Source organism: Hyaena hyaena, unplaced genomic scaffold, assembly GCF_003009895.1.
Source record: "Hyaena hyaena isolate Hyena2069 unplaced genomic scaffold, ASM300989v1 scaffold_243, whole genome shotgun sequence".
Lineage (NCBI taxonomy): Eukaryota > Metazoa > Chordata > Mammalia > Carnivora > Hyaenidae > Hyaena > Hyaena hyaena.
Genome location: NW_024080872.1, coordinates 1,989,334 through 2,013,875, shown reverse-complemented (window position 1 = coordinate 2,013,875; position 24,542 = coordinate 1,989,334). Strand labels below are relative to the sequence as shown.

The following is a 24,542-nucleotide window of genomic DNA, read 5'->3' as shown; positions in this document are numbered from 1 at the left end:
CCCTCCCCTGCTCACGCTGTCTCTCTTTCTCTCCTAGAAATAAATAAAACATTAAAAAAAATGCATTTATTATTATTTTATAATTTCTACCCCCAACATGGGGCTCAAACTCAGGACCCTGAGATCAAGAGTCCCATGCTCTTCCAACTGAGCCAGCTAGGTGCCCCAAAAATGAAAATTTAAAATATGTTTTAGAGATGTGACCTCTACTCTTTTTTTGCTGAGAAGAGTAAAAACAAAAAAAAAAAAATCCAAGAAACAACTCTTAAATAGTGGTCATGTCCATCCATTGACTCCTATCAATGTGATCCCTTTGTCCAAGTCTCAAGTCTTGACATCCTAACTGCCTCTTAACAGCTCTTTCTGCACTTAGTCTCTTTCCTCCAAACTGTCTCCCACCCTTCCACCCCTTATTTTTCATTAATTCCCCAGTAAAAAGAACTCTGAAGAGCACATCTGTAAGATGTATAAAAACTGACTTTTAAAATGTCTTGCTTCAAAATTTTAAAGCCCCGAGTTCTTAACCTAACATTCAAGGTTGATCGAAATCTGGCCCCACTTTACTTCCCAATCATTTTACCACTGAAACGTTTGCATCGGTCATACCAGTTTTTCAATGCTCCCAGCAAATTCTATACTTTTGCATACTAATGAGCTCATACTACTACCTAACATACAATGCTTTCCCAATTTTTCTCAATCAGCCTGTGCAGATTTCTCCCAATTTTCAAAGCCCGGCACAAGTTCTACCTCTTCCCTGAAACTTTCCCCTGATACTCTAGGTACCTGTGCTCTTGTGATTGTTCTATCTTTCCTTTCTCCTCCAAACTCATTGTGGCACTCACTTCAAGTCTTTCCTATTCTACAAATCACCAAAAATCAGGACTATACCAAATTTTTCTTTGGATTGCTTAAAATATCAATAGATATGCTGCTATACATGATATGTATTCAACAGTTTGAGTACATTCAGACCACAGACTACCATTTAACAATAAAAAAGAATAAACCGTTGATACATGCCAACAACTTAGATCTTAAGCCTTTGAGCCAATCTCAAAAGGTCACACACTATATGACTGAAGTTATAGGACATTCCCAAATGACAACATTACAGAAATGGAAAATAGCGGGGCGCCTGGGTGGCTTAGTTGGTTAGGCGTCCGACTTTCGCTTAGGTCATGATCTCGTGGTTCGTGGGTTCGAGCCCCGCGTCAGGCTCTGTGCTGACTGCCAGCTCAGAGCCTGGAGCCTGTTTCAGTCTGTGACTCCCTCTCTCTCTGACCCTCCCCTGCTCACGCTGTCTCTCTCTGTCCCCTAGAAATAAATAAAACATTAAAAAAATTAAAAAAAAAAAAGAAATGGAAAATAGCTTACTGGCTGCCTGGGGTTAGGGATGATTTGAGGAAGATGGCGGGTGTGACTTTATAAAAGGGTATGGCTCAAGGGAGAGCTTTTGCAGCGGTCAAAGAGATCTGCATTTTGTGGCAGTAGTTATACAAATATACATATGTAATAAACTGAAACAGAACTATATACTCATATTGTACCAATGTCAAATTTCTGGTTTTGATATTGTACTACAATTAAGATATAACCACTGGGTGAAATGGGTGAAAGATACACAGGAGTTCTCTGTACTATGTTTGCAGCTTCTTGTAATCTATAATTATTTCAAAATAAAAAGTAAAAACGAATACTATCCAACTTCATGTTTATTTACTAAATATGTATATTTTCTATCTAACTTCATTCAAGTTGAGCACAATCTATAATTACTGAGATAAAGTAAATTTCCCAAACGTATTTGTTACACCCTAAAAATATCTTAGAGCTAAGTGGCTCTTAAAACCTACAGGCATAAACAGCAATTGTCTCTGGATATGGGGACTGGGAGGTGGATGATGAGGAATGAGAGGGAAGCTACATTTTCAACCATCTACTTTTGTTACTAAACAAATTTTAACCATGTCCATGCATTATTTTTAAAAATTGTTTTAATCAAAAAAATACAAGTGAATTTTTACAAATAGAAGGAATGAAGAATTATGAAGTAACTTTTCTTAAGCACTCAGTTTAAGAAAAAGAATATTACCATTAGCTTCCAATCTCTTGAGTATCCTTCTCCATTTTCATTACATTTGCTCTCCCTCAGAGATGACTGATATCTTCAAACTTTGTGTTTATCATTCCCTTGCTGTTCTTTATAGTTTTACTATGTTTGTATCTCTAAACAATATATTCTTTAATTTTGCATGGTTTTGAACTTAATGTAAACAGAATATTACTCTATGTATCTTACTGTAACTTGTTCCCCATCCCCCACCCCAATGCTGTGGTGCTGAAATTCATCTATGGCATTGTACGTAATGAATCCGTTCATATCTACTGCTGTAGAGTATACCATATGAACATGCCACAATTTGCCAAAGAGATCAGTATCCAATGTGTATAAATAGACGGTAGGGACACTGGTTCTAAAAAAATTTTTTTTTCAGCACATTTGATTATACGTATATTGTATACAGACATATACAAACATACATATACGGTATATAGTCTATTTGATGTAAATAGTTCTGTTTGGTGATGTTCTTGGACCTAAAATAGCTCTCATTGACACAATATCTCATAATGTCTCAATACCAAATTCCTTTGCTTGGATATAAGGCTGGTATTTCTTTTTATATATAATGACGATACCAATGCATGTGTGCATAAGAAATATAAGAGTGTTTTGGTTATTCCGCATTTTTGTCATGCAAGTATTACTTTTTCAATTAACATACATGTATTTTATAGTACTGTTTTATTCTAAAAATTATAAAATAAATATAAATTAGTGGAAATCCAAAACATGTACAATCCTTTCCTTATAGCACAATATTTGTTACATGTAGAGCACCCAATGATACCTAGTAAGATACAGTGACAATACTATTTAGCAAAAAAAAAAAAGTAACAGGAAAGCAAGAAAATTTACATAAAATAGAAAAATGAGTGAAAAGTTGTACACAATTTGTAGAAACAGAAACAGAGCTCTCAGAAAGCACAACTTACCTTTAATGTTGAAATCCCAACCTTTCCTGGAGACCTGTATAGAAATAAAAGGAAGAAGGTATTGAATAGTGGAGGCAAGAAGAGAAATACATCTACATACTTACTAAAGACATGCCCACATTTTAAAACATATATATTTTGTGACTGAGAAAAAGTCTTCTGTGCACATAGAAAATGTAGGAAACAAAAAAGGAGAGAAGAAAATTAAAGTGACCCATAATCCCACAACATAGAGATTTGAGTATGTACCTTTTGTCTTCCCAGATACATATGGTGTATAATACTATAATAAGTATCCTTGTAAATAAAATTGGGGCACCTGGGTGGCTCAGTCAGTTAAGCATCTCTTGGTTTTGGCTCAGGTCATGGTCTCATGGTTCATGAGTTTGAGCCCTGGTCCGGCTCTGCATAGAGCCCATTTCTGGGATTCTCTCTCTCCCTCCTTAAATTTCTTTCAAAATAAATTAACTTTAAAATAAGCATCCTTCATAAATAAAATTGTGCTCTTCTATGATAACTTTTTTTGTTTATCTTGGGAGAGAGTACAGAAGGGGCAGAGGAGAGAGAGAGAGAGAGAGAGAGAGAGAAAGAGAATCCCAAGCTGGCTCTGTGCTGTCAGCACGGAGCCTAATGATCCCACGGAACTGTGAGATCATGACCAGAGCCGAAACCAAGAGCTGGACGCTTAACCAACTGAGCCACCCAGGTGTCTCCATGATAAATTTCCTTAAAACAAATTTTCTAAAAGTGGAATTGCAGGTCAAAACATACACATTTTTTAGCATTTTGAGAAACTTTCAAATTGCCCTTCAGAACAGTTGAACCAGTTTATACTCTCACTGCTCTGAGTGCCTGTTTTTTAATAACCCTGCCAAAAATGAGTGTTATTTAAAAATATTTACAAATTTGATAAGGGAAGTATCTCATCATTATCTTTAAAAAAATTTTTTTAACGTTTTATTTATTTCTGAGAGAGAGAGAGAGATAGCATGAGCAGGGGAGGGTCAGAGCGAGAGGGAGGTACAGAATCCGAAGCAGGCTCCAGGCTCTAAGCTGGCTGTCAGCACAGAGCCCCACGCGGTGCTCGAACCCACGAACCGTGAGATCATGACCTGAGCTGAAGTCGGACGCCTAACCAAATGAGCCACCCAGGTGCCCCTCTCATCGTTATCTTAATTGCAATTCTTTGATATGCATTAGACATTTACCCTGCTTTTGAAGAGAGGTACCCATTTTTGTTTGCAGCTCATTTATCTATTGGAGCAAAACTATCTTTTTTTTTTCCAAAAAATTTTTAGTGTTTATTTTTGAAAGAAAGACAGACTGCAAGTGGGGGAGGGGCAGAGAGAGAGGGAGACACAAAATCTGAAGCAGGCTCCAGGCTCTGACAGAGCCTGATGTGGGGCTCGAACTTGGGAACGGCGAGATCATGACCTAGGCCAAAGTCAGATACTTAACCAACTGAGCCACCCAGGCGCCCCAGTAAGGGACACTTTTAAATGAATACTAATATGTTATTTCTAAAAGTTTTTTTTAAATGTAATGATTACAGATGATACTTTATTTTAAAGGGTCCTTCAACATTATCGAATCACATAGCCTCTTTTTACAGATAAAGAAACAGAAGTGCCAAGAGGTTAAGTGAGTTTCCCCAAAGTCATATATTTAGGGATAAACCAAGAGAAGCATCAACTTCAACTACCATGCTCTTCAAATGGCAAACTGAGTAATCCATATTTGCTGGAGCAATCTTGGACCTCTAATCAAAACTTAGGGTTATTAAAAATTATTTTGGTCACTTAATAGAACATCAACCCCTTTATTTAACAAACACTTATGGAATATCTCCTATGTACCAGGGACTAGAGATATGAAGATGAATAAAACATAATTCTAGTTTGGGAGGTTTTTAAAGCTCGTTTAAAGAACAAAAAGGGGTGGGGGGGCGCCTGGGTGGCTAGTCGGTTAAGCATCCAACTTCGGCTCAGGACATGATCTCATGGTTCGTGGGTTCGAGCCCCACGTTGGGCTCTGTGCTGACAGCTAGATCAGAGCCTGGCGCCTGCTTCAGATTCTGTATCTCCCTCTCTCTTCGACCTTCCCCTGGTCACGCTGCCTCTCTCTCTCTTTCAGAAATAAATAAAACATTAAAAAAAAATTTTTTTAAATAAATAAAAAACAAAAAGGTAGTAGGGGCACCTAGGTTGCGCAGTCAGTTGAGCATCTGACTCTTGATTTCAACTCAGGTTATGATCCCAGGGTCATGGGATCGAACCCCACATCGGGAGCAGAGAGCCTGCTTAAGACTCTCTCTCCCCCTCTGCCCCTCTCCCTGGCTCATGCTCTCTAAAAATTAAAAATTAAAAAACAAACGGTAGCTATATAAAATAGTGCTAACCATTCAATTGTAGTGCCCAGACAATATAATTTCATGTTAACAAAGGACAACTTCCAGAAATGAAAAATATATTCCCAATTATTTGGCTTCCCTGGCAAACAATACAGTTCTGGTATGTAACAAAATCCTCTTTATCCAGGGGTGATTAGGACCAAAGCTACTCTGATTTAAAAAAAGAAAGAAGTGTCCAACTCTTGATTTTAGCTCAGGTCATGATCTCACTTTGCGAGTCTGAGTCCCAGCACTAGGCTTTGCGCTGACAGTGTGGAGGCTGTTTGAGATTCTCTCTCCCCCTACCCTGCTCTCTCTCAAAAGAAATAAACTTAAAAAAAAAAAAAAAAAAGAAAGAAAAAGAAAAAAGAGGGGTGCTTAGGTGGCTCAGTGGGTTGCTTCCAGCTCTTGGTTTAGGCCCAGGTTGTGATATTACCGTTTGTGAGTTCAAGTCCTTCGTTGGGGGCTTTGTACTAATAGCGCAGAGTCGTCTTTGGATTCTGTCTCCCTGGCTCACCGCCTCTCCCTCTCTCCCCCTCCCTTCTCCTCTCTCTTTCGTGCGTGCGCAGGCACTATCTCTCAAAACTAAATAAACATTAAAAAAAGAAAAAAGATTCTACAGAAAGGATGTCTAAATGTAAGTGGAATCAAAAGGACAAAATTAAAAACAAAAAAACCTCGAAGGGGACTGAATTTCTGCATGGCACATATCTGACTGCCAATTACAAAAAAAGATAATAATCTGCCTCAGAGGTATAACAGCAAGTGGAAATAAGATTTAAAAAACCTGAAGCCCCAGGTCACTTGGGTGGCTCAGTTGGTTGAGTGTCCGAATTCCGCTCAGGGCATGGTCTCGAGGTTTGTGGGTTTGAGCCCGCATTGGGGCCTGCTTCATATTCTGTGTCTGCCTCTCTCTGCTCCTCCCTTGCTTGCACTCTCACTCTCTCAAAAATAAATAAACAAACAAAAAAAATTTTTTTAAGACCTTATAAGCCCCATATGAAGTAGAGAGTAGGAGAAAAAGAAAATCTGCCTTCCCCGTGACCCTCATCACTTCAAGAAATCTGACCAGGTTTTTTATTTTATTTTTTTCAAAGTTTATTTATTTATTTTAAGAGAGAGAGAGAGCACAAACAGAGAAGGGGCGGGGTGGAGAATCCCAAGCAGGCTCCATACAGTCAGCACAGAGCCCAATGTAGGGCTTGAAGTCACAAAACGTGAGATCGTGACCTGAGTAGAAGAGTCAGATGTTTAACCGACTAAGTGACTCAAGCACCCCACCCCCCACCCCAGCAGGTTTTTTAGCTGTCAAAAAAAGAAAAAACAAACAAGCAAACAGAATGGGGAACTACATTTATCTCTTGTATGTAACCGATTTAATATATAGCACTTTCCGGCTATTGATTCACAGGATCTCAATTATGAACTAATTGTTGACACACATGGAAATATTCCAGATTGGTTCTAACAGGGCTTTACCTATACGTGTAAAGACTATAAAGAGTCTATAAACTATAAAGAGTAATTTATTATTTTTGAGAGCCAAGGGGACAGAGTGAAAAGAGCAAGAGCTTTCTGGCATATGGACCCTGCTTAAATATTCCTCCTACCATTTACTCTATGTGTGATCTTGATGAAATCATTTAATTTCTCCAAGCCTCAATCTCCTCCTCTGTAAAAGAGGGCAAAAGCACTCTACTTCATAGACCTTTCTGTAAGGATTAAATGAGAGCACACGGGGCACACACGGCAAGTGGTAGTTTCTTCAGCAGCTTTAAATTGCTTCATCGAAATTCACAAATGATGAGCTTCAGCAAGTTTTTCTAAGGGACTTTAGCAGCCTGTTGTTGGTAGTGGGGAGCTTGAGACCAATTTCTTAAACACAGAAATGATACTCCTCAGGCTGTCAAATTCCAGCTCACCTACCAAGAGGGAATATTAGAAAAGCCAGATTATACTGAGCTGGTGATTAAAATGGGATACGGCTTACGTTTTGTGATGGCATTAAACAAAAAACTAATAACAAAAGACAGTCACGTTTGAGACATATTGTAAATGTTACAAAGTTGTTATGATCTTGGTAGGCAGTAAAACAGCTTCTTCTAGGCTCATCAAGCCTAAAACTGTCTTTAATAGGGAAGCCTATAAGACCAGGATTCTTTTGTGATATATTTTTTTTGATCCATTTATAGAACACTGGCCTCTAGTAAAAAGTGAAAGTGTATATATAATTTTGTAAAGCTGGCTAAAACCGTTTGTATGATTTGTGTCATGTACCAAGACGAGAAAAGAACAATTCGTTTCACGCCAAGAAATAGTAAATCATAATTTAGCATTCCCACAGGAAGTTTTCCTGATGGGGCACTATAATAACAGAACAGTGGCCATCATTTATTACGCATGTGCCCAAAACCTTGCTAAGACTTGACTTTGTTTTAGCTTCTTTTGTCCTCACACCTTTCCTGTGAGGTAGTGTTATTACCTTCTCTATTATACACAACAAAAGGATTGAGGCTTGGGTCAGATTAGGTCACCTAAATTGCACTGCTAGTAAATCGTAGGGCCTGAATCTGACCCCAGGCAGTCTGAATCTAAGAGCCCACTCTCTCAAATACTTTGCGATATTGCCTCCTTTCCGGGTAAGGTCTTAAAAGATGATTATGAAAACACTATAATTGGCGCTATGAACACCGAAGTAAAGGCAATTAGTGCTGTTTCTTGGGTTGGACTAGACTAAGTCAAAGGCTCTGAATCCCAGTCTGCCTTTATCAACTACAATGAACACCTGACTGATTTGGCACTGTTAGGGAATACAATAATGAAATGTTCCATATATAAAAGTTCAAGAGTGATGAAGCTTCTCTTTTAGTGCCAAACTTCTGAAAGTATTTTAATTATTTTTGAATTTTCATTTCAAAAGCAGCTTGTAAATAAGTACATTATAGGCTAAGCCTTGCCCTTTCAGTAATCTTTCCCTTGAAAATACCTTCTTAAACAAAGGATATATAATTTTCCCTTTCTTACTGACCTGGAGTAATTATGCTCAAATACCACACTACATTTTAATATAGTAATGCCCTCCAGAGACATTTATTTGCAGGGAATTTATTTGCCTTCACAATACAGGACCCTAGGCTATTATGCTTGGAATGTCTGTGTTTGACAGTTTTGCATCGCTTTCCTCTTTAAGTGGTCACCTTAACTGGTCACTTCTTACAGTTGGCCATGTGCCTGTCTTTAAAAGCTTCCCTCCCCTCCCCCTCCTAATTTTTGCTTCTAATCTGCATTGAGCTGGGAAACCAGGTTTTAAAAAATGGAATTGTATGGTAAAGGGAGAATCCAGAGATTCTGAGTAGGAGTCTCCCCTACTCAGAGGGGAGAAATTTTTTATATGTGAGATTATTTTTTTATACGACTTCACTGTGGATTTTGTGGCACTTTTTTTGATTGGTCAGAGGCTGCTTAAGCGATTATTTCTTATTTTTAGCTGTACTGGAGAATCTATCACCAAAGAAGTAGCTGTCAGGTAAGCAAGGTGTCACTAATCTTTGGTAACCCTGGACAACCACTAAAGTCTTCTCTCTCAGTTTCTGACTTCCAAGTAAAGATAAGAACATTATACTATTTCAAGGTGATTATGTGCCTAAAGAAAACAACTATTCATGTTCAAGTTTGGGGACAGGAGAAACGTGTGTCTAGAGGTCTAGAAAATTAATTTCTATTCTAGGTTTTCCCAACCAACTAGCTACATGACCTTTAAGCATGAGTTTTTAGAGTTCCCATAATTTTAGGAAATCTTATATTAAGACCCTTCATTAGTTTGAGACTGAAGGTGTTAATTTATACCATGATTAATGTTCTAAATTTTATACCCTGATATCTCTTAAAATTGAGAAAAACTGTAGGAGACACTGACATATTCCAACACACACACACACAGACACACACACCCTGAAATGCCCAGTAATATTTTGATACAAATAGTTAACTAGAAAAATATTCCTTCAAAATTTCTGTAGATACTAATTATAGTAAATTAGATTCCTCCTTTTTACAGGTTAAGGTCAGTAATTTTCCCCAGAAGTCCAAATGCCTATATAGAATAACTTTTATTGCACCCCATAGAAGTGAAATCTTGAAGAAACTCTGAAGTGGGGCACCTGACTGGCTCAGTCAGTAAAGCATGAAACTCTCAATCCCAGGGTCCTAAGTTCAAGCCCCATATGAGGTATAGAGGCTACTTAAAAAAACAAGAAGAAAAGAAACTCTGAAGTAACAGACAGATATATTTAAGTATTGGTAGCATACCCCACTTAAAACCTAACAAACCAAAATGAAAGCTTCAAAAGTTCATTTTTTCATTTGAAAAATTTTTCTCGGGGCGCCTGGGTGGCTTAGTTGGTTAAGCGTCCGACTTTCGCTTAGGTCATGATCTCACAGTTTGTGGGTTCGAGCCCCGCGTCGGGCTCTGTGCTGATTGCCAGCTCAGAGTCTGGAGCCTGTTTCAGTCTGAGACTCCCTCTCTCTCTGACCCTCCCCCGCCCATGCTGTCTCTCTCTCTCCTCTAGAAATAAATAAAACATTAAAAAAAAAAAAGAATGAAAAGTTTTTCTCGTAGGATATTTTTAAATGGAATATTTTCAACACATTTAAATATCTGATTGATAAAGCTTAATTTAAATAATAAATGCGCTTCTTATGAAGTTGAGCAAAAATACAAAGGACTAAACTTCCTTGATTACATAATAGCGTAAGAAAAACTCCCAACATACTAATACTAGTTACAAACACAGAAAATCTTTGATTTTGTAGCAGTTTCTGAAATTGAAGACATGTCTACCAATTGTACTATTAAATTTAAATGTGAAAAACAAGCAATTTCTAAAACAGCTTCAAAATACAGTCTGCTTTAAAAAAGTATTGGTGAGGGGCGCCTGGGTGGCTTAGTTGGTTAAGCGTCCGACTTTCGCTTAGGTCATGATCTCACGGTTCGTGGGTTTGGGCCCCGTGTCGGGCTCTGTCAGCTCAGAGCCTGGAGCCTGTTTCAGTCTGTGACTCCCTCTCTCTCTGACCCTCCCCTGCTCACGCTCTCTAAATAAATAAATAAATAAATAAATAAATAAATAAATAAAACATTAAAAATAAAAAAGTATTAGTATTCTGGAGTGCCTGGGTGGCTCAGTCAGTTAAGCGTTCGGCTCTGTGCTGACAGCTAGTTCAGAGCCTGGAGCCTGCTTTGAATTCTGTGTCTCCCTCTCTCTCTCTGACCCTCCCCTGCTCACGCTCTCTAAATAAATAAATAAAACAGTAAAAATAAAAAAGTATTAGTATTCTGGGGTGCCTGGGTGGCTCAGTCAGTTAAGCGTCCAACTTCGGCTCAGGTCATGATCTTGCGGTTCATGGGTTCGAGCCCCATATGTCAGGCTCTATGTTGTCAGCTCAGATCCTGAAGCCTGCTTCTGATTCTGTGTCTCCCTCTCTGTCTGCCTCTCCCCTGCTCGTGCTCTGTCTCTCTCTCAAAAATAAATAAAGATTAAAAAAAAAAAGTATTGGTATTCTACTAAAAAAACCCCACACGGCTTACAGATCAAAATTATTTTTAGTGTGGTTTCCACTCAGGTTTTGAATATAAAAGCAATTTTCAAATTAGTACTTCAGTAACTTCCAATAGATGGCATATCTTAATTCATTACACCTTGGTTTCTATAAGAAAGTTATTTTCATGTACTTGCTATGTTGAGTTTACACTAACAAAGCTCATGTTTGAATATAAAATAATGTGTGACAGAGGCTTTCTCAAAGTCCCTATCCATTTAGCATTTTAATTACACTTTTCCTTTTGCAGCTAGGGTATTTGTGTTTAGAACCAATTCATTTTAATATCTGCACATTATTTTTAAAATTTACGTGGCTTCAAAACATTGCTTTGGTGATTTTACAAGACAATATAGGAATTGTTTTTCTTTTATAAACTCTGACCTGATCCAGCGATAGCCTTCACATACCTCAAGCAAAATTTCCTCAGAATAATAAGGTCACTAATCCAAAGGTAGGTCCTGGATTTGGATCTGATGACATGGACTGCAACTTACCTAAAAGGGTGCCCACCAAGTTTCTACAAAAGCATGTCAGATCCTTTATAAACTCTGACATAATAATACTGCATTCAATACAATTTCAGTGAAAGCTAACAAATATGGAAGCAACGCGTTTCATTAACCCTCTTAGCTTTTTTGGAACTTGCTAAACCTGACTCTCTAGTAATGTCGAGAACAGTACTCATTTACTCATTTAGAAAAACAAACTCAATCTCACAGAAAACACATAGCACTAGGCTATTTTCAAGAGATCTGGATGCACCGTAACTGTGGGTTTTCTGTCACAGGTGTTAGAAGGGAGTATACTATCAACTGATGTTACCTAGAATTAAAGAAATTTACAGTAATTCTTCTCAAAATTCTAAAAGGACTTTAAAAAAAATCAGTCAGAAAGGAAGAATAATTTTTTTAAAGTGTTTGAAGGTAGCTTAAGAACCATTTAGACCAGGACGCCTGGCTGGCTCAGTGGGTAGAGCATGCGACTCTTGATCTCAGGGTTATATAAATTCAAGTCCCACACTGGGTGTAGAGATTACTTAAAAATAAAATCTTAAAGGGGCGCCTGGGTGGCTCAATTGGTCAGGCGTCTGACTTCGGCTCAGGTCATGATCTCACGGTTTGTGGGTTCGAGCTCTGCATCAGGCTCTGTGCCGACAGCTCAGAGCCTGGAGCCTGCTTCAGAGTCTGTGTCTTCCTCTCTCTCTGATCCTCCCCTGCTCACATTTTCTCTTTCTCTCTCTCAGAAATAAATAAAACACTTGAAAAATTTTTTTAAATTAAAAAATTAAAAAAAAAGGGGCGCCTGGGTGGCTTAGTCGGTTAAGCGTCCGACTTTCGCTTAGGTCATGATCTCGAGGTTCGTGGGTTCGAGCCCCGCGTCGGGCTCTGTGCTGACTGCCAGCTCAGAGCCTGGAGCCTGTTTCAGTCTGTGACTCCCTCTCTCTCTGACCCTCCCCTGCTCACGCTGTCTCTCTCTCTCTCTCTCTCCTAGAAATAAATAAAACTGTGACTCCCTCTCTCTCTGACCCTCCCCTGCTCACGCTGTCTCTCTCTCTCTCTCTCTCCTAGAAATAAATAAAACATTAAAAAAAAAAAAATTAAAAATTAAAAAAAAATCTTAACAACCATTTAGACCAACGATCTCATTTCACATGAGGAAAAGAAGCTAAAAAAGGTTAAGTTACTCCATTCATTTAACATTTACCTACTGCTTACCACGTACCAGGATGTAGGCTGTGCTAGACACTAGGTGTAAAACAGTGAACAAGGCTGACATGATCCCCACCCTCCTAGAGCTTAAGCTAAGATCAAAGGCCTATTTAGGACTAGGACTCAAGTCGCTTTGCTGATTTTAACAACCCATGCACCCTGTGAACTCATCCTAATAATTCAAAAACCCTGCATGGTTTCACATGGCTAGGTAGCCAATCAAGTAAAACTGGCCATTTATTAAAAGCCTTGATTATCTAAAATACCACCACAAATTTCCCGGGGAAGACTTGGGGATCCCAGAGACTGAAAGGGCAACATGACATCAATGACATCAATGTGGAAGTAGAAGGACTATAAACTTAGCTACATAGTATTAAAAAAAAAAGCAAGAGCTGGAATCAGGAGATCTGAGTTTTAGTCCTGAATCTGCTAGTAACAATGAATGCGACTATAAAAATATATTCTGGGGGAGTTTTTCCAACTTTTAATTATGGCCATTTCAAACATATACAAAATTGGGAGAATATTATGAACCCACATGTACAACATATCGACCATGTTCAATAATGATCACTATCAATACTCTTCCCTCCACACCTCTACCATATTATTTTGAAACAAATCCCAGAAATTCTTTTATTTTTACCCATAAAAATGTCATTTGTATTTAAAAAAGATTTTTCTTTAGAACATAACCACAATATTATCATCAAATTTAACAATACCTTATTATACACAGTCATGCTTCATTCTGACTTTGATACACAATTCATACTGCCCAGATTGTCTCAATTATTTTTTACAGTTGGTTCATTTCAATTAACATCCAAATAAGGTCCATGTGTTACAATCAGTTGCTATGTCTCTCTCAATCAGTAGGTTCCCCTTCAATCTCTTTTATTACTTGCTGTTCATGTGTTGAAGAACCAGGTTATTCATCCTGAAGAGGATTTTTAGGGCAGTGAAACTACTCTGTATGATACTATAATGAGGGATACACATCATACATTTGTCCAAACCGGTAGAATGTACAACACCAAGTGTGAACCTTACGGCAAACTATGGACTATGTATGGGTGAGTATGATGCATCAGTGTAGCCTCATTGACGGGTGGAGGATACTGATAATGTGGGAGGCTCTGCATGTGCGCCTGGGAGGAGGTGAATGGGGAATCTCTGTACCTTCCTCTCAATCTGGCTGTGAACCTGTAACTGCTTTAAAAATATAGTCCTTAAAAAAAACTCAAACAAACAACAACAAAAGGAACGAGGTTGTCCATCCCGTATAAATTCTCATGGTCTGGGGGCGCCTGGGTGGCTCAGTCGGTTAAGCGTCCGACTTTGGCTCAGGTCATGATCTCACGGGTTCGTGGGTTCGAGCCCTGCGTCAGGCTCTGTGCTGACAGCTCAGAGCCTGGGGCCTGCTTCAGATTCTGTGTCTCTCTCTCTCTCCGTCCCTCCCCTGCTCATGCTGTCTCTCTCTCTCTCAGAAATAAAGAAAACATTAAAAAAAAAAAAATTCTCATGGTCTGAATTTTGTAGGTTGCATCTCCACCATGTCGTGTCACAAAAAATATTTTAAAGGAAAACCTTCACAAGAGACTGGAGGGATGGAATGGGCGTATACCCAAAGAAAACTGCAAACACCTATAAAAAAAAAATCAGAAAGATGGGTGCTTAGAATATGCTCGGATTAAAAAACAAATACCAGAGGGGCGCCTGGGTGGCTTAGTCGGTTAAGCCTCCGACTTTTGCTTAGGTCATGATCTCGCGGTTCGTGGGTTCGAGCCCCGCGTCGGGCTCTGTGCTGACTGCCAGCTCGGAGCCTGGAGCCTGTTTCGGAGTCTGTGACTCCCTCTTTCTGACCCTTCCCCTGCTCACGCTCACTCGCTCTCTCTCTCTCTCCTAGAAATAAATAAAACATTAAAAAAAAAAAAAAAAAAAACAAATACCAGACCCAGCTTTCCTTTATTTTAATTTATATTCAGAACAAGAACAAAAGGCATGGGTCTGCTTATATGTAGACAAATAGTATAGTATAAAAGGTTGCCCCCCTCCGGGGCGCCTGGGTGGCTTAGTCGGTTAAGCGTCCGACTTTCGCTTGGGTCATGATCTCGCGGTTCTTGGGTTCGAGCCCCGCTTCGGGCTCTGTGCTGACTGCCAGCTCAGAGCCTGGAGCCTGTTTCAGTCTGTGACTCCTTCTCTCTCTGACCCTCCCCTGCTCACGCTGTCTCTCTCTCTCTCTCCTAGAAATAAAAAAAAAAAACAAAAAACATTAAAAGGCTGCCCCAATTCTTTTTTTTTTTTTCCCCAGTTAAGATTACTGATAGTCAAACCAGAAAAGGAAAAACAAATCTTAATGAGGAAATTGAATCCCAAAGCATTCAAGGAGATAAAAGTATCTAGATAATCTAAATGAGTTCAGTTCTCCTGTCCCAGACAAATTATATCCCAGCATACCCCAGAATGTACACAGCTTACTCCCTATCTAAAGGCTTTAAAGAATCAGGTAGCATAAAAGAGGAAAATGAGAAAAACAATCAATAGTCAACATTGGAAAGTAGGTAAATGCTAAAAGCTATAAACAGATTTGCTTGATGTCAATCCCAAACAAACAAAAAAAAATTTTTTTTTAATTTTTTAATGTTTATTTTTGAGAGAGACACAGACAGAACGTGAGTGGAGTAGGGGCAGAGAGAGAAAGTGATGGAATACACAGAATCCGACGCAGACTCTAGGCTCTGAGCTGTCAGCACAGAGCTCGACGTGGGGCTCAAACCAATGGACCAAGATCATGACCTGAGCCGAAGTCACCGCTTAACCGACTGAGCCACCTAGGTACCCCATTCCCAAGCAAAATTCTTAATTCTTAAGCACACTGTTAAATGGTTTGGGACCTAGGCATGGGTAAGATAATCATTAAGAGTCAGTAAGCATTCAGGACTCCTTGGGTGGCTCTGTGGGTTAAATGTCCAGACTCTTGATTTCGGCTCAGGTCATGATCTCACAGTCTGTGAGATCGAGCTCTCTCTCCTTGTCTCCTGTTTGCACATGTGCTCTCTCCCTCAAAATAAATAATAAATAAACTTAAAAGAAAAAAAACCCACCTGGTTTTAAAAAAAAGAGTCAGTAAGCATTCACAGAAAGCCTGTCATACAAGATTAACCTAATTGTCTTTTTTGATAGGGTTACTGGCTTTGAATATAAAGGGAATACTGTACACATGTAAAAAAAAATCTGGATTTAAGCACTCAATTTTATAATACTCTCACTGATATCCTTTCTTCTTTTTTTTAAAGATTTCAGTTTTTAAAAATTTATTTATTTTTGAGAGAGAGGTAGAGCATGAACAGGGGAGGGGCAGAGAGAGAAGGAGACACAAAATCTGAAGCAGGCTCCAAGCTATCAGCACAGAGCCCGATGCAGGGCTCGAACTCACAAATCTGGGAGATCATGACCCGAGCCGAAGTCAGACTGAGCCACCCAGGTGCCCCAAAGATTTTATTTCTAAGTAATCTCTACACCCATGTGAGCTATGAACTCACAACTTTGAGATCAAGAGTCACATGCTCCACAGACTGAGCCAGCCAGGCCCCTCACAATATCCTTTTAGACAACAAGGAGATATAAGCTAGAATACACTTAGGTGGGTTTGTAACTGGTTGAACATTACTCAAGGTATGCTGATTAATGCATCAATGAAAAACCATAAGGAACTATCAAATAATTTCTACTGCACTCTATCCTATTTATTATTTTTTAAAAGTTTTTTTGATTTTTAAGTAATCACTATGCCTAGTGTGAGGCTCGAACTTATAACCCCAAAATCAAGAGTTGCACCCCCTACCGACTCAGCCAGTCAGGAGCCCCTATCCTACTTATTCTTATTAATGTCTTGCATGTGGACACTGATGGCATAGCTGCCAAATCTGCAGAAGACACCAGGTTGGGAAGGATAGGGAATATACTAGCTGACAGCACCCAAAAATACATGAAGAGGTTATAACAATAAGCCAAATCTTAACAGAATGCAATGTAGTAGGGATAAATGTAAAACGCATGATTGGGGAGATGGGACTTAATAGCAAACCACGTAAAAACATTCAGGTATTTTTGTTGATTGTTCAGACACAGTAAAGGCTGGGATATGGCCACCGAAATAGCTAGTGTAATCTGAGGAACTATTATGGCCAGGGCAAGTGGAGTGGTTCAATTCTGCTCTACTTCTCCCTGATAAGAACACATTTTAAGAGGAACGCTGATGAAAGAGAACATATCTGAAAGAGAAATCGATTTAGTGAATGTTCTAGAAACCAAGCAGAATGATATACAGAACTAAGGATGCTAACCTGGTGAAGATAAGGAAGCAATGAATCCCTCTTTATTTGGGGGATCTAGGGTTTATTTTGGTAAATACAGGCAGTGAAACTGTGCAGGTAGTCTGATTTTTTCATTGCAACCTATATATATATAACTCCTAAACTTATATTTTACACTTGATATATAGCACATGCATGTAATTATGAAGCATAACAAATAACATGAACTGTGATTCACCATGTCACCTGGGAATGAGAATAGCATGAAGACCAGGACAGCTACTGTGTCGCCCTATTCCATCTGCTGCCTTTCTCTTAAAGGGAACCACTAGCCCAGATTTGATTTACTGTTCCCTTACTTTATCATTTTAAAAAGATAAGGTATCCCTAAACAATGTATTGTTAAGTTTCGTTATTTCTGAGCTTTGTTTTCACTGATGCATTTCCAAAGAAAAAAGTGTTGGACTCCAAAATAAACATGGCACTCAAAAATCTTAGTATTCCTGTCAGAGTACAGGCTACCTTTTATCACTGCACACTCTAGCTGTATTTAAATCTCATAAGGGTGCCCATGCCCACCAGTCTTCTGTTTCTCCCCCACCAAGGGCTGCCAGATTTAGCAACCAAAAATGTAGGCTGCCCAGTTAAATTCCAATTTCGGATAAACAACAAACACATTTTCACCATTAAGTATGTTTATCCGAAATTGGAATTTCACTGGGAGTCCTGTATTTTATCTGGGAACTCTACCCCACAACCAAGTTAATTGAGTGGGCAATTAATCCTATGATCTGTTACTATGCGATAAAGGGACAAAGTGGGAGGAATCACATGGCCAATGTCATTGTATAAACATTCATCTTAGTATTCAATCGTGTTCACTGACCAGGAAAAAAATGATTTGCACACGTGTGAATTCAGTCAAAGCTTTGCCAGACAGTGCGTTCTGTGTGTATGCCCAGATGCAAATACCACTGTATATGTGCAGTTAAGGACATTTTTCAGAAACACTCAGTGAAGGGTAGGAAAACCCAAATTCTCTAGCTATGTAAATTGACTTATAACCATTATGTAAACATATTCATATCATTTGTAAGCTGTCCTCAGAATGTTCAAAATGAGGTTAACCTATATAGGTTAAATAAACATCAAGCCAACTTTCTAGATAAATATCAATTACAATTATGTTGGCATTAAAAAGGGATTCAAGGGGTACCTGGGTGGCTCAGTTGGTGGAGCATGTGACTCTTGATCTTAGGGTCATGAGTTTGAGCCCCACATTGAGTGGAGAGATTACTTTAAAAAATAAAACCTTTTAGGGGCGCCTGGGTGGCTCAGTCGGTTGGGCATCCGACTTCGGCTCAGGTCATGATCTCACAGGTTGTGGGTTTGAGCCCCGCATCGGGCTCTGTGCTGACAGTTAGCTCAGAGCCTGGAGCCTGCTTCAGATTCTGTGTCTCCCTCTCTCTCTGACCCTCCCATGATCACGCGGTCTCTGTCTCTCAAAAATAAATAAAAACATTAACAAATTTAATAAAATAAAATAAAACCTTTCGAAATAAATAAAGTGGGGCGTCTGGGTGGTTCAGTGAGTTAAGCGTCCCAGTTTGGTTCAGGTCATGATCTATTAGTTTGTGAGTTCTAGCCCCACATTGGGTTCCCTGCTGCCAGCACAGAACCTGCTTTGATCCTCTCTCTCTCTCTGCTCCTCCCCTGCTAGCATGCTCTCTCACAAAAATAAACATTAAAAAAACGTTTTTGTTTTTGTTTTTTAATAAATAAAGGGATTCAGTTACCATATATACAAAACCACCTTCAGACACTCTTCACTTTATAAAAAGGATACTAGAAACAGTTCAGATACATTATTTGTTAACCAGAAAACTGATGAGCCTTCTGCAATCGGAGGTAGAATTTGTCTCCCATGTTTGTCAGTACATAGTCTCAAATTCCTTCCACAACCTGAAGAACTAATAGCTCCTAGACTTGAACGGCAATCACTACAGGTATGTATTAAGAACCTACAGAGATTAGATTCCCCACACAGAAGCCCGTTCCGTGCACTGGTCTGCCCGGCTTACTGCAAAGCTTAGCTTTTGGGACGCGGTATGGACATGTCCCACTGTATAGGAGTCTTAGTTTATCAGAGCTGCAGCAAGCGGTTTCTCTCCAATCACTGGATCACTTTTTCCGATTTTAAACTTAAATCTTCATCACTCATGTGCTATGGATTTAGGGCAATCAGGCCTTAAAATCACGGTGCAAGTGCTTAAGTCTACTGTCAAAAGAACACTGCATGCTTACGGTTTCAAAGAGCCAGATCCCATAAAGCATCCTACCTCTAGTTTCTCACCCTTCAGCTACAGACAGATCCTTCTGCCTTGTGGGCTCGGTGTTTCTTTACCTCTTACCTGAGGGTTCTGTGAAAAACAAGCACACACAATCTGTAAGCCTTCTGAGAGCAGGCAGGAAGAAGACTGCAAACTAAACCTACATCTGCCACCGGCTTCACAGTCAACTGAACAACGAGGAGCTCAAAGACCCACCTCCTAAAGTACACAAAATATTAAGAGCAATCTCCCACTTCACATTCGTGTTTCCAGACTTCTTACTGCACTGGGTGAAAAGAATATACCAAAATAATCTGGCAGCACACAGAAAGACAGACGAACGAAGTATTTTCCTGTAAGAGGACGCACCTTTTTTTTGGCTCTGAGAAAAAAATTTTAAAAAGGAGGATGGCTCTGAAGAAGCCTCTTGTCAGGTTGCAAAATTCCCGACAGACACCTGAAGAGGTAAAGAGAAGCAATGGCATGGAGGGAGGGAGGAGAGTGAGTCAGCTGGAATAAAGCTGGTGGCCTGGGAAACACTGTTCTTCTAGGAAGGTGACTACCAAGGGCCAGCAGCGAATTACTCTACAGTTTGATTTTGTTTTTATCCTCCTCTTTTTTTTTTTTTTTTTTTGCCTTTGCCATTAGGAAAACGAAAAAGTAAAATGAGCTTAAACAGTTTGTCAAGGAACTGAATCAAGCAGAACAGAGAACAGCTTTCCTGTACAAAGAAGGTGCTGAAGACTCTAAGGCCCTTGAGGTGAACAGGATATGAGCATAGATAAGGCCTTAGCCAGTCATTAAACTCAGCAGATAATTAGAAGAGTTTTGCCTTCTAAAGCCCAGTCAACTGAATAGGAAATAGTTTGCTTACGGCAAACTAAGACCAACACGAAAAGTGCTAAATCTAAATTCTGAATCAGAAGGGAATCTGGTGATCAAAAACCCTGACATAAAGATTTTCTCCCCACTAAGGCCAGACAGAAAAACAACATCAAACACAAAGCTAAAAACAAAAACAAAACCCAAATCCCAGGTGGAACAAAAACTGAAAACAGTTCAAATTTAGATAAGATACTGTTTTACTTTTTAAATCTTGCTCTAAGTGCATAGTTTTTAAACTTTGGTATGCAGTATTGAAGTGTACTTAACTGATTTTATTAGTTGCATTATTATGGTAAATTTTACTAATCATATGCGAAGCAATAAAGCCACCCACAGAGAGTGGTAAGTCAAGTAACACCTTCCACTAACCACAGTACTCAAATTAAAGAAATGAGATCTAAGAGAGAATCTTTTGCTGGCCTTTCAAAATCAAATCATTTGTGACAGTATCACACCCATTCCCAAAGCTCTATTTTAAGTTGGTTACTACCAAAAGTGACAATCCCAACTAAACCTGAAAAGTCTAGGAATATCAGGAAAAACATAAGTGCTAGGCAATCACAAATGAGTCTTATTTTCCTAGTACAACCTATCATGTCATGTTTTCACTAGGCAGTTGAAAACAGGACTCATTCGTATTTCCCTAGATACATGACAATACTGACTAACAAGATTAATAAAAAGCCAAGAACATAGTTATAATTATCAAACAGGGAATTAACTGAATCCTTCAAGATGTGAATTACTACTGCTATTATTCTTTGAAAGGCCATTTCGTTTTAAATACTATGAAAGCCAAGAAGACTATATCTAAAATACCTAATAACTGGGGCGCCTGGGTGGCTTAGTCGGTTAAGCGTCCGACTTTCGCTTAGGTCATGATCTCGCGGTTCGTGGGTTCGAGCCCCGCTTCGGGCTCTGTGCTGACTGCCAGCTCAGAGCCTGGAGCCTTTTTCAGTCTGTGACTCCCTCTCTCTCTGACCCTCCCCTGCTCACGCTGTCTCTCTCTCTCTCTCTCCTAGAAATAAATAAAACATTAAAAAAAAAAAATTAAAAAAAAAATACCTAATAACTATTTTATCAATGATATTAATGGGAATAGATGGTGAAAACTTTGGCACAATGGCTGTTTTTTAAAAGCAGCTTTTGTGGCAGTATTTACAAATGATCTTTAATAAAATAAAACTTCATTAAGAAATATAAATCTAGTCACGTATAAAGTAATTACAAACTTAAAATAGACTCTTTGGCAACTGTGCGTATTTTCTCTAAAATGACAACTTGATTTTTCAAAATTGATTTACATAATTTATATAGTTTTATGCCATATTCCTGAAAGAATATCTTGATAATCTATTTACTGACAAAAATGACAAAAAATGGCCCAGGGCCATTCCCTGGGCCCACTCAAGAATTCTAAATTAAAAACATTCTACTTTGCACATTTAGGGCCATTCAATAAATACCCACATTGAAACAATAACTCCAGAAGACATCTATTTCACAATGTCCCAATTTGTCAAAGTGGGTTAGTTAAAAATCAGATCTATTAATGACTTAAAGTAATTTTTAGAGGATGCCTGTGTGGCTCAGTTGGTTAAGCATCTGACTCTTGATTTCGGCTCAGGTCATGATCTCGCAGTTGTGAGGTGGAGCCCTGTGTTAGGCTCCTGCACTGAGTGTGGAGTGGAGCCTGCTTGAAATTCTCTCTCTCTCTCTCTCTCTCTCTCCCCCTCCTTCTGCCCCCCTCCTTTGCTCGCTCTTGCTCAAAAATACACTAGGAAAAACAGTAATTTTTAGGGGTGCCTAGGTGGCTCAGTCGGATAAGCATCTGACTCTCGATCTCAGTTCATGTCTTGATCTCAGAGTCGTGAGTTCAAGCCCTGAGATGGGCTCCACTCCCAGAGTGGAGCCTGCTTAAAAAAACAAAAACAAAAACAAAAAAACAACAGTAGGGGCACCTGGGTGGCTCAGTCAGTTAAGTGGCCAACTTCAGCTCAGGTCATGATCTCACAGTTCGGGGTTCGAGCCCCGCGATGGGCTCTGTGCTGACAGCTCAGAGCCTGGAGCCTGCTTCAGATTCTGTCTCCCTCTCTCTCTGACCCTCCACCACTCACACTCTGTGTCTCTCTCTCTCTCAAAACTAAATAAACATTAAAACAAGTAATTTTTAGTAAAATCATAACAGAAACAGGTAACTAAATTCATGACTGCCTGGAGAAGTTAATACTAATGCAGTCATGCTAAATCACTTTGTAATTTATTTTTTTTAAAGTAAACAAACAAGAAATTGAGCTACAAGCTGTATCAGAAGTGTTACCAAGTTAATGTGCTAATGTGATTCTGTAAATTATCTAAAACACCCCATAGTGTACTAATCTTAAAATGTAAATGCCCAGGGTGCCTGGCTGGCTCAGTAGGTGGAGCATGGGACTCGTGATCTCGGGGTCGTGAGTTTGAGTCCCATACTGGACACAGGGATTACTTAAAAAAAAATTTTTTTTAAGAGTAAATGCCAAATGCGGCACCTGACTGACCTATCTGGTAGAGCATGCGACTCTTGATCTTGGGATCATGAGTTCAAGTTGAATGGTGGGCACAGAGCTTACTCAAAAAATATATATACACAAAAAGTAAATGCCAATAACTTCTAAGGTCACCCGATATAAAAATTAGAGTTCTGAAGAATGTGTCACACTCCCTCTTTAAAAACTTTACATAAATCAATTCTATGATCAGTGAACTGATTGCTCAGGCTTTGAGATCCTTTGCTTTTCTCCTTCTGAGTTTACTGCTCAACACCAAAGATGGGTAGAGGAACAACGATAGCAACAACAACAACAACAACGAATCAAAGCAAACCGTTTACTTTTCAATTTTTAAAAAAAATCTACTGCTATCTGTGATAAAAGGTGTGATGGGAAAGGAAGTTGTAAGCTAATGACTGAACTGAGGTTTTGGTGTAAATGGTAGCTTTTAATTATTCATGTTCTCCCTCCATATCATGAATAATAGAAAAGTGAACACATTTCTGTACATTTAATATTAAGCATTTTATTTTTAAAAATTGTTAACATTTATTCACTTTTGAGAGAGAGACAGTGTGAGTGGGGGAGGGGCAGAGAGAAAGACACAGAATCCTGAAGGTGGGGCTCGAACCCATGAACTGTGAGATCGTGTGTGACTTGAGTTGAAGTCAGACGCTTAACCAACTGAGCCAGCTAGGCATCCCAAGCATTTTATCTTATAAATTTGATACTATGCTTTACGTATCTGAATTACTACTTCTGTATTCTTTAATGCAGTATGTACTAAATACTTGATAGATACTCTAATCTCAAATTACCTCGAATGCTTACCTACATAAAACACTGAGTGGCAAGTTTATTATTTATTATAAAAAAGGTTATTCAATCTTATTTATATCCTAAATAGTAATTACTCACAGTGTAAATTTTCTAATCACTTAGCTACTAGGAATGCATTTTTCCCATTAATTTGACAGCCAAAAGAGGTTTGATTAGGTGGAAAATATTAATAACTACCACATGCATTCATTGTGACTGCTAGAAAACACCTTTGAAGGGGAAGGAAAAAAAAGAAACATGGTGTTTCCAATTAGTGGCTTGTAGCCAAAAATATGAATCAGTTATACTAAAAAAAAAAAAAAAAAGAAAGAAAGAAAGAAAGAAAAAACCATAAAACACTGGCCTAAATTAACAATTGACAACAATCTACAAAACAAATACAGGGGAAAAAAAATCTGGGATCAAGACATTTTGATGAGGCACAGAACACACAAGCCCCATCAGCACGGGCTCACATCTTGAGGGGTTTTCCCTTAGGAACAAAGCACATACACTTTGAAATGCAGTAGCAGTATCTGGGATTCCAGCTCTTTCTAGGTCAGAAAATGACCTTGCTACTGTACCATAATCAATTCCATCAATGCTTAAAAAGAACATTAAAAATACTGCTTTCTGGGATGCCTGGGTAGCTCAGTCGGTTAAGCATTCTACTCTTGATTTCAGCTCAGATCATGATCTCATGATTCATCAGCTGGAGCCCCGAGTCAGGCTCTGCACTGAGCATGGACCCTGTTTGGGATTCTCTCTCTGCCCCTCCCCTACTGGCTCTCTCTCTCTCTCAAAATAAATAAGTAAACTTGAAATATATATATTGCTTTCTCTCAAAATAAATAAGTCAACTTGAAATACATACATTGCTTTTTTGGGGGGTGCCTAGGTGG

The 24,542-nt window shown here is 38.9% G+C and overlaps 1 protein-coding gene across 3 annotated transcripts in view; it reads right to left on the bottom strand.

Moving 5' to 3' along the window:
* WDR44 (WD repeat domain 44) overlaps positions 1-24,542 on the bottom strand; it is an 85,282-nt gene that overhangs the window by 48,747 nt on the left and 11,993 nt on the right. For all 3 annotated transcript variants that reach the window (XM_039244399.1, XM_039244401.1, XM_039244400.1), the window contains exon 2: positions 3,061-3,094. In XM_039244399.1, the coding sequence (XP_039100330.1) occupies positions 3,061-3,094 (34 nt within the window). The remainder of the gene's footprint in view (positions 1-3,060; positions 3,095-24,542) is intronic.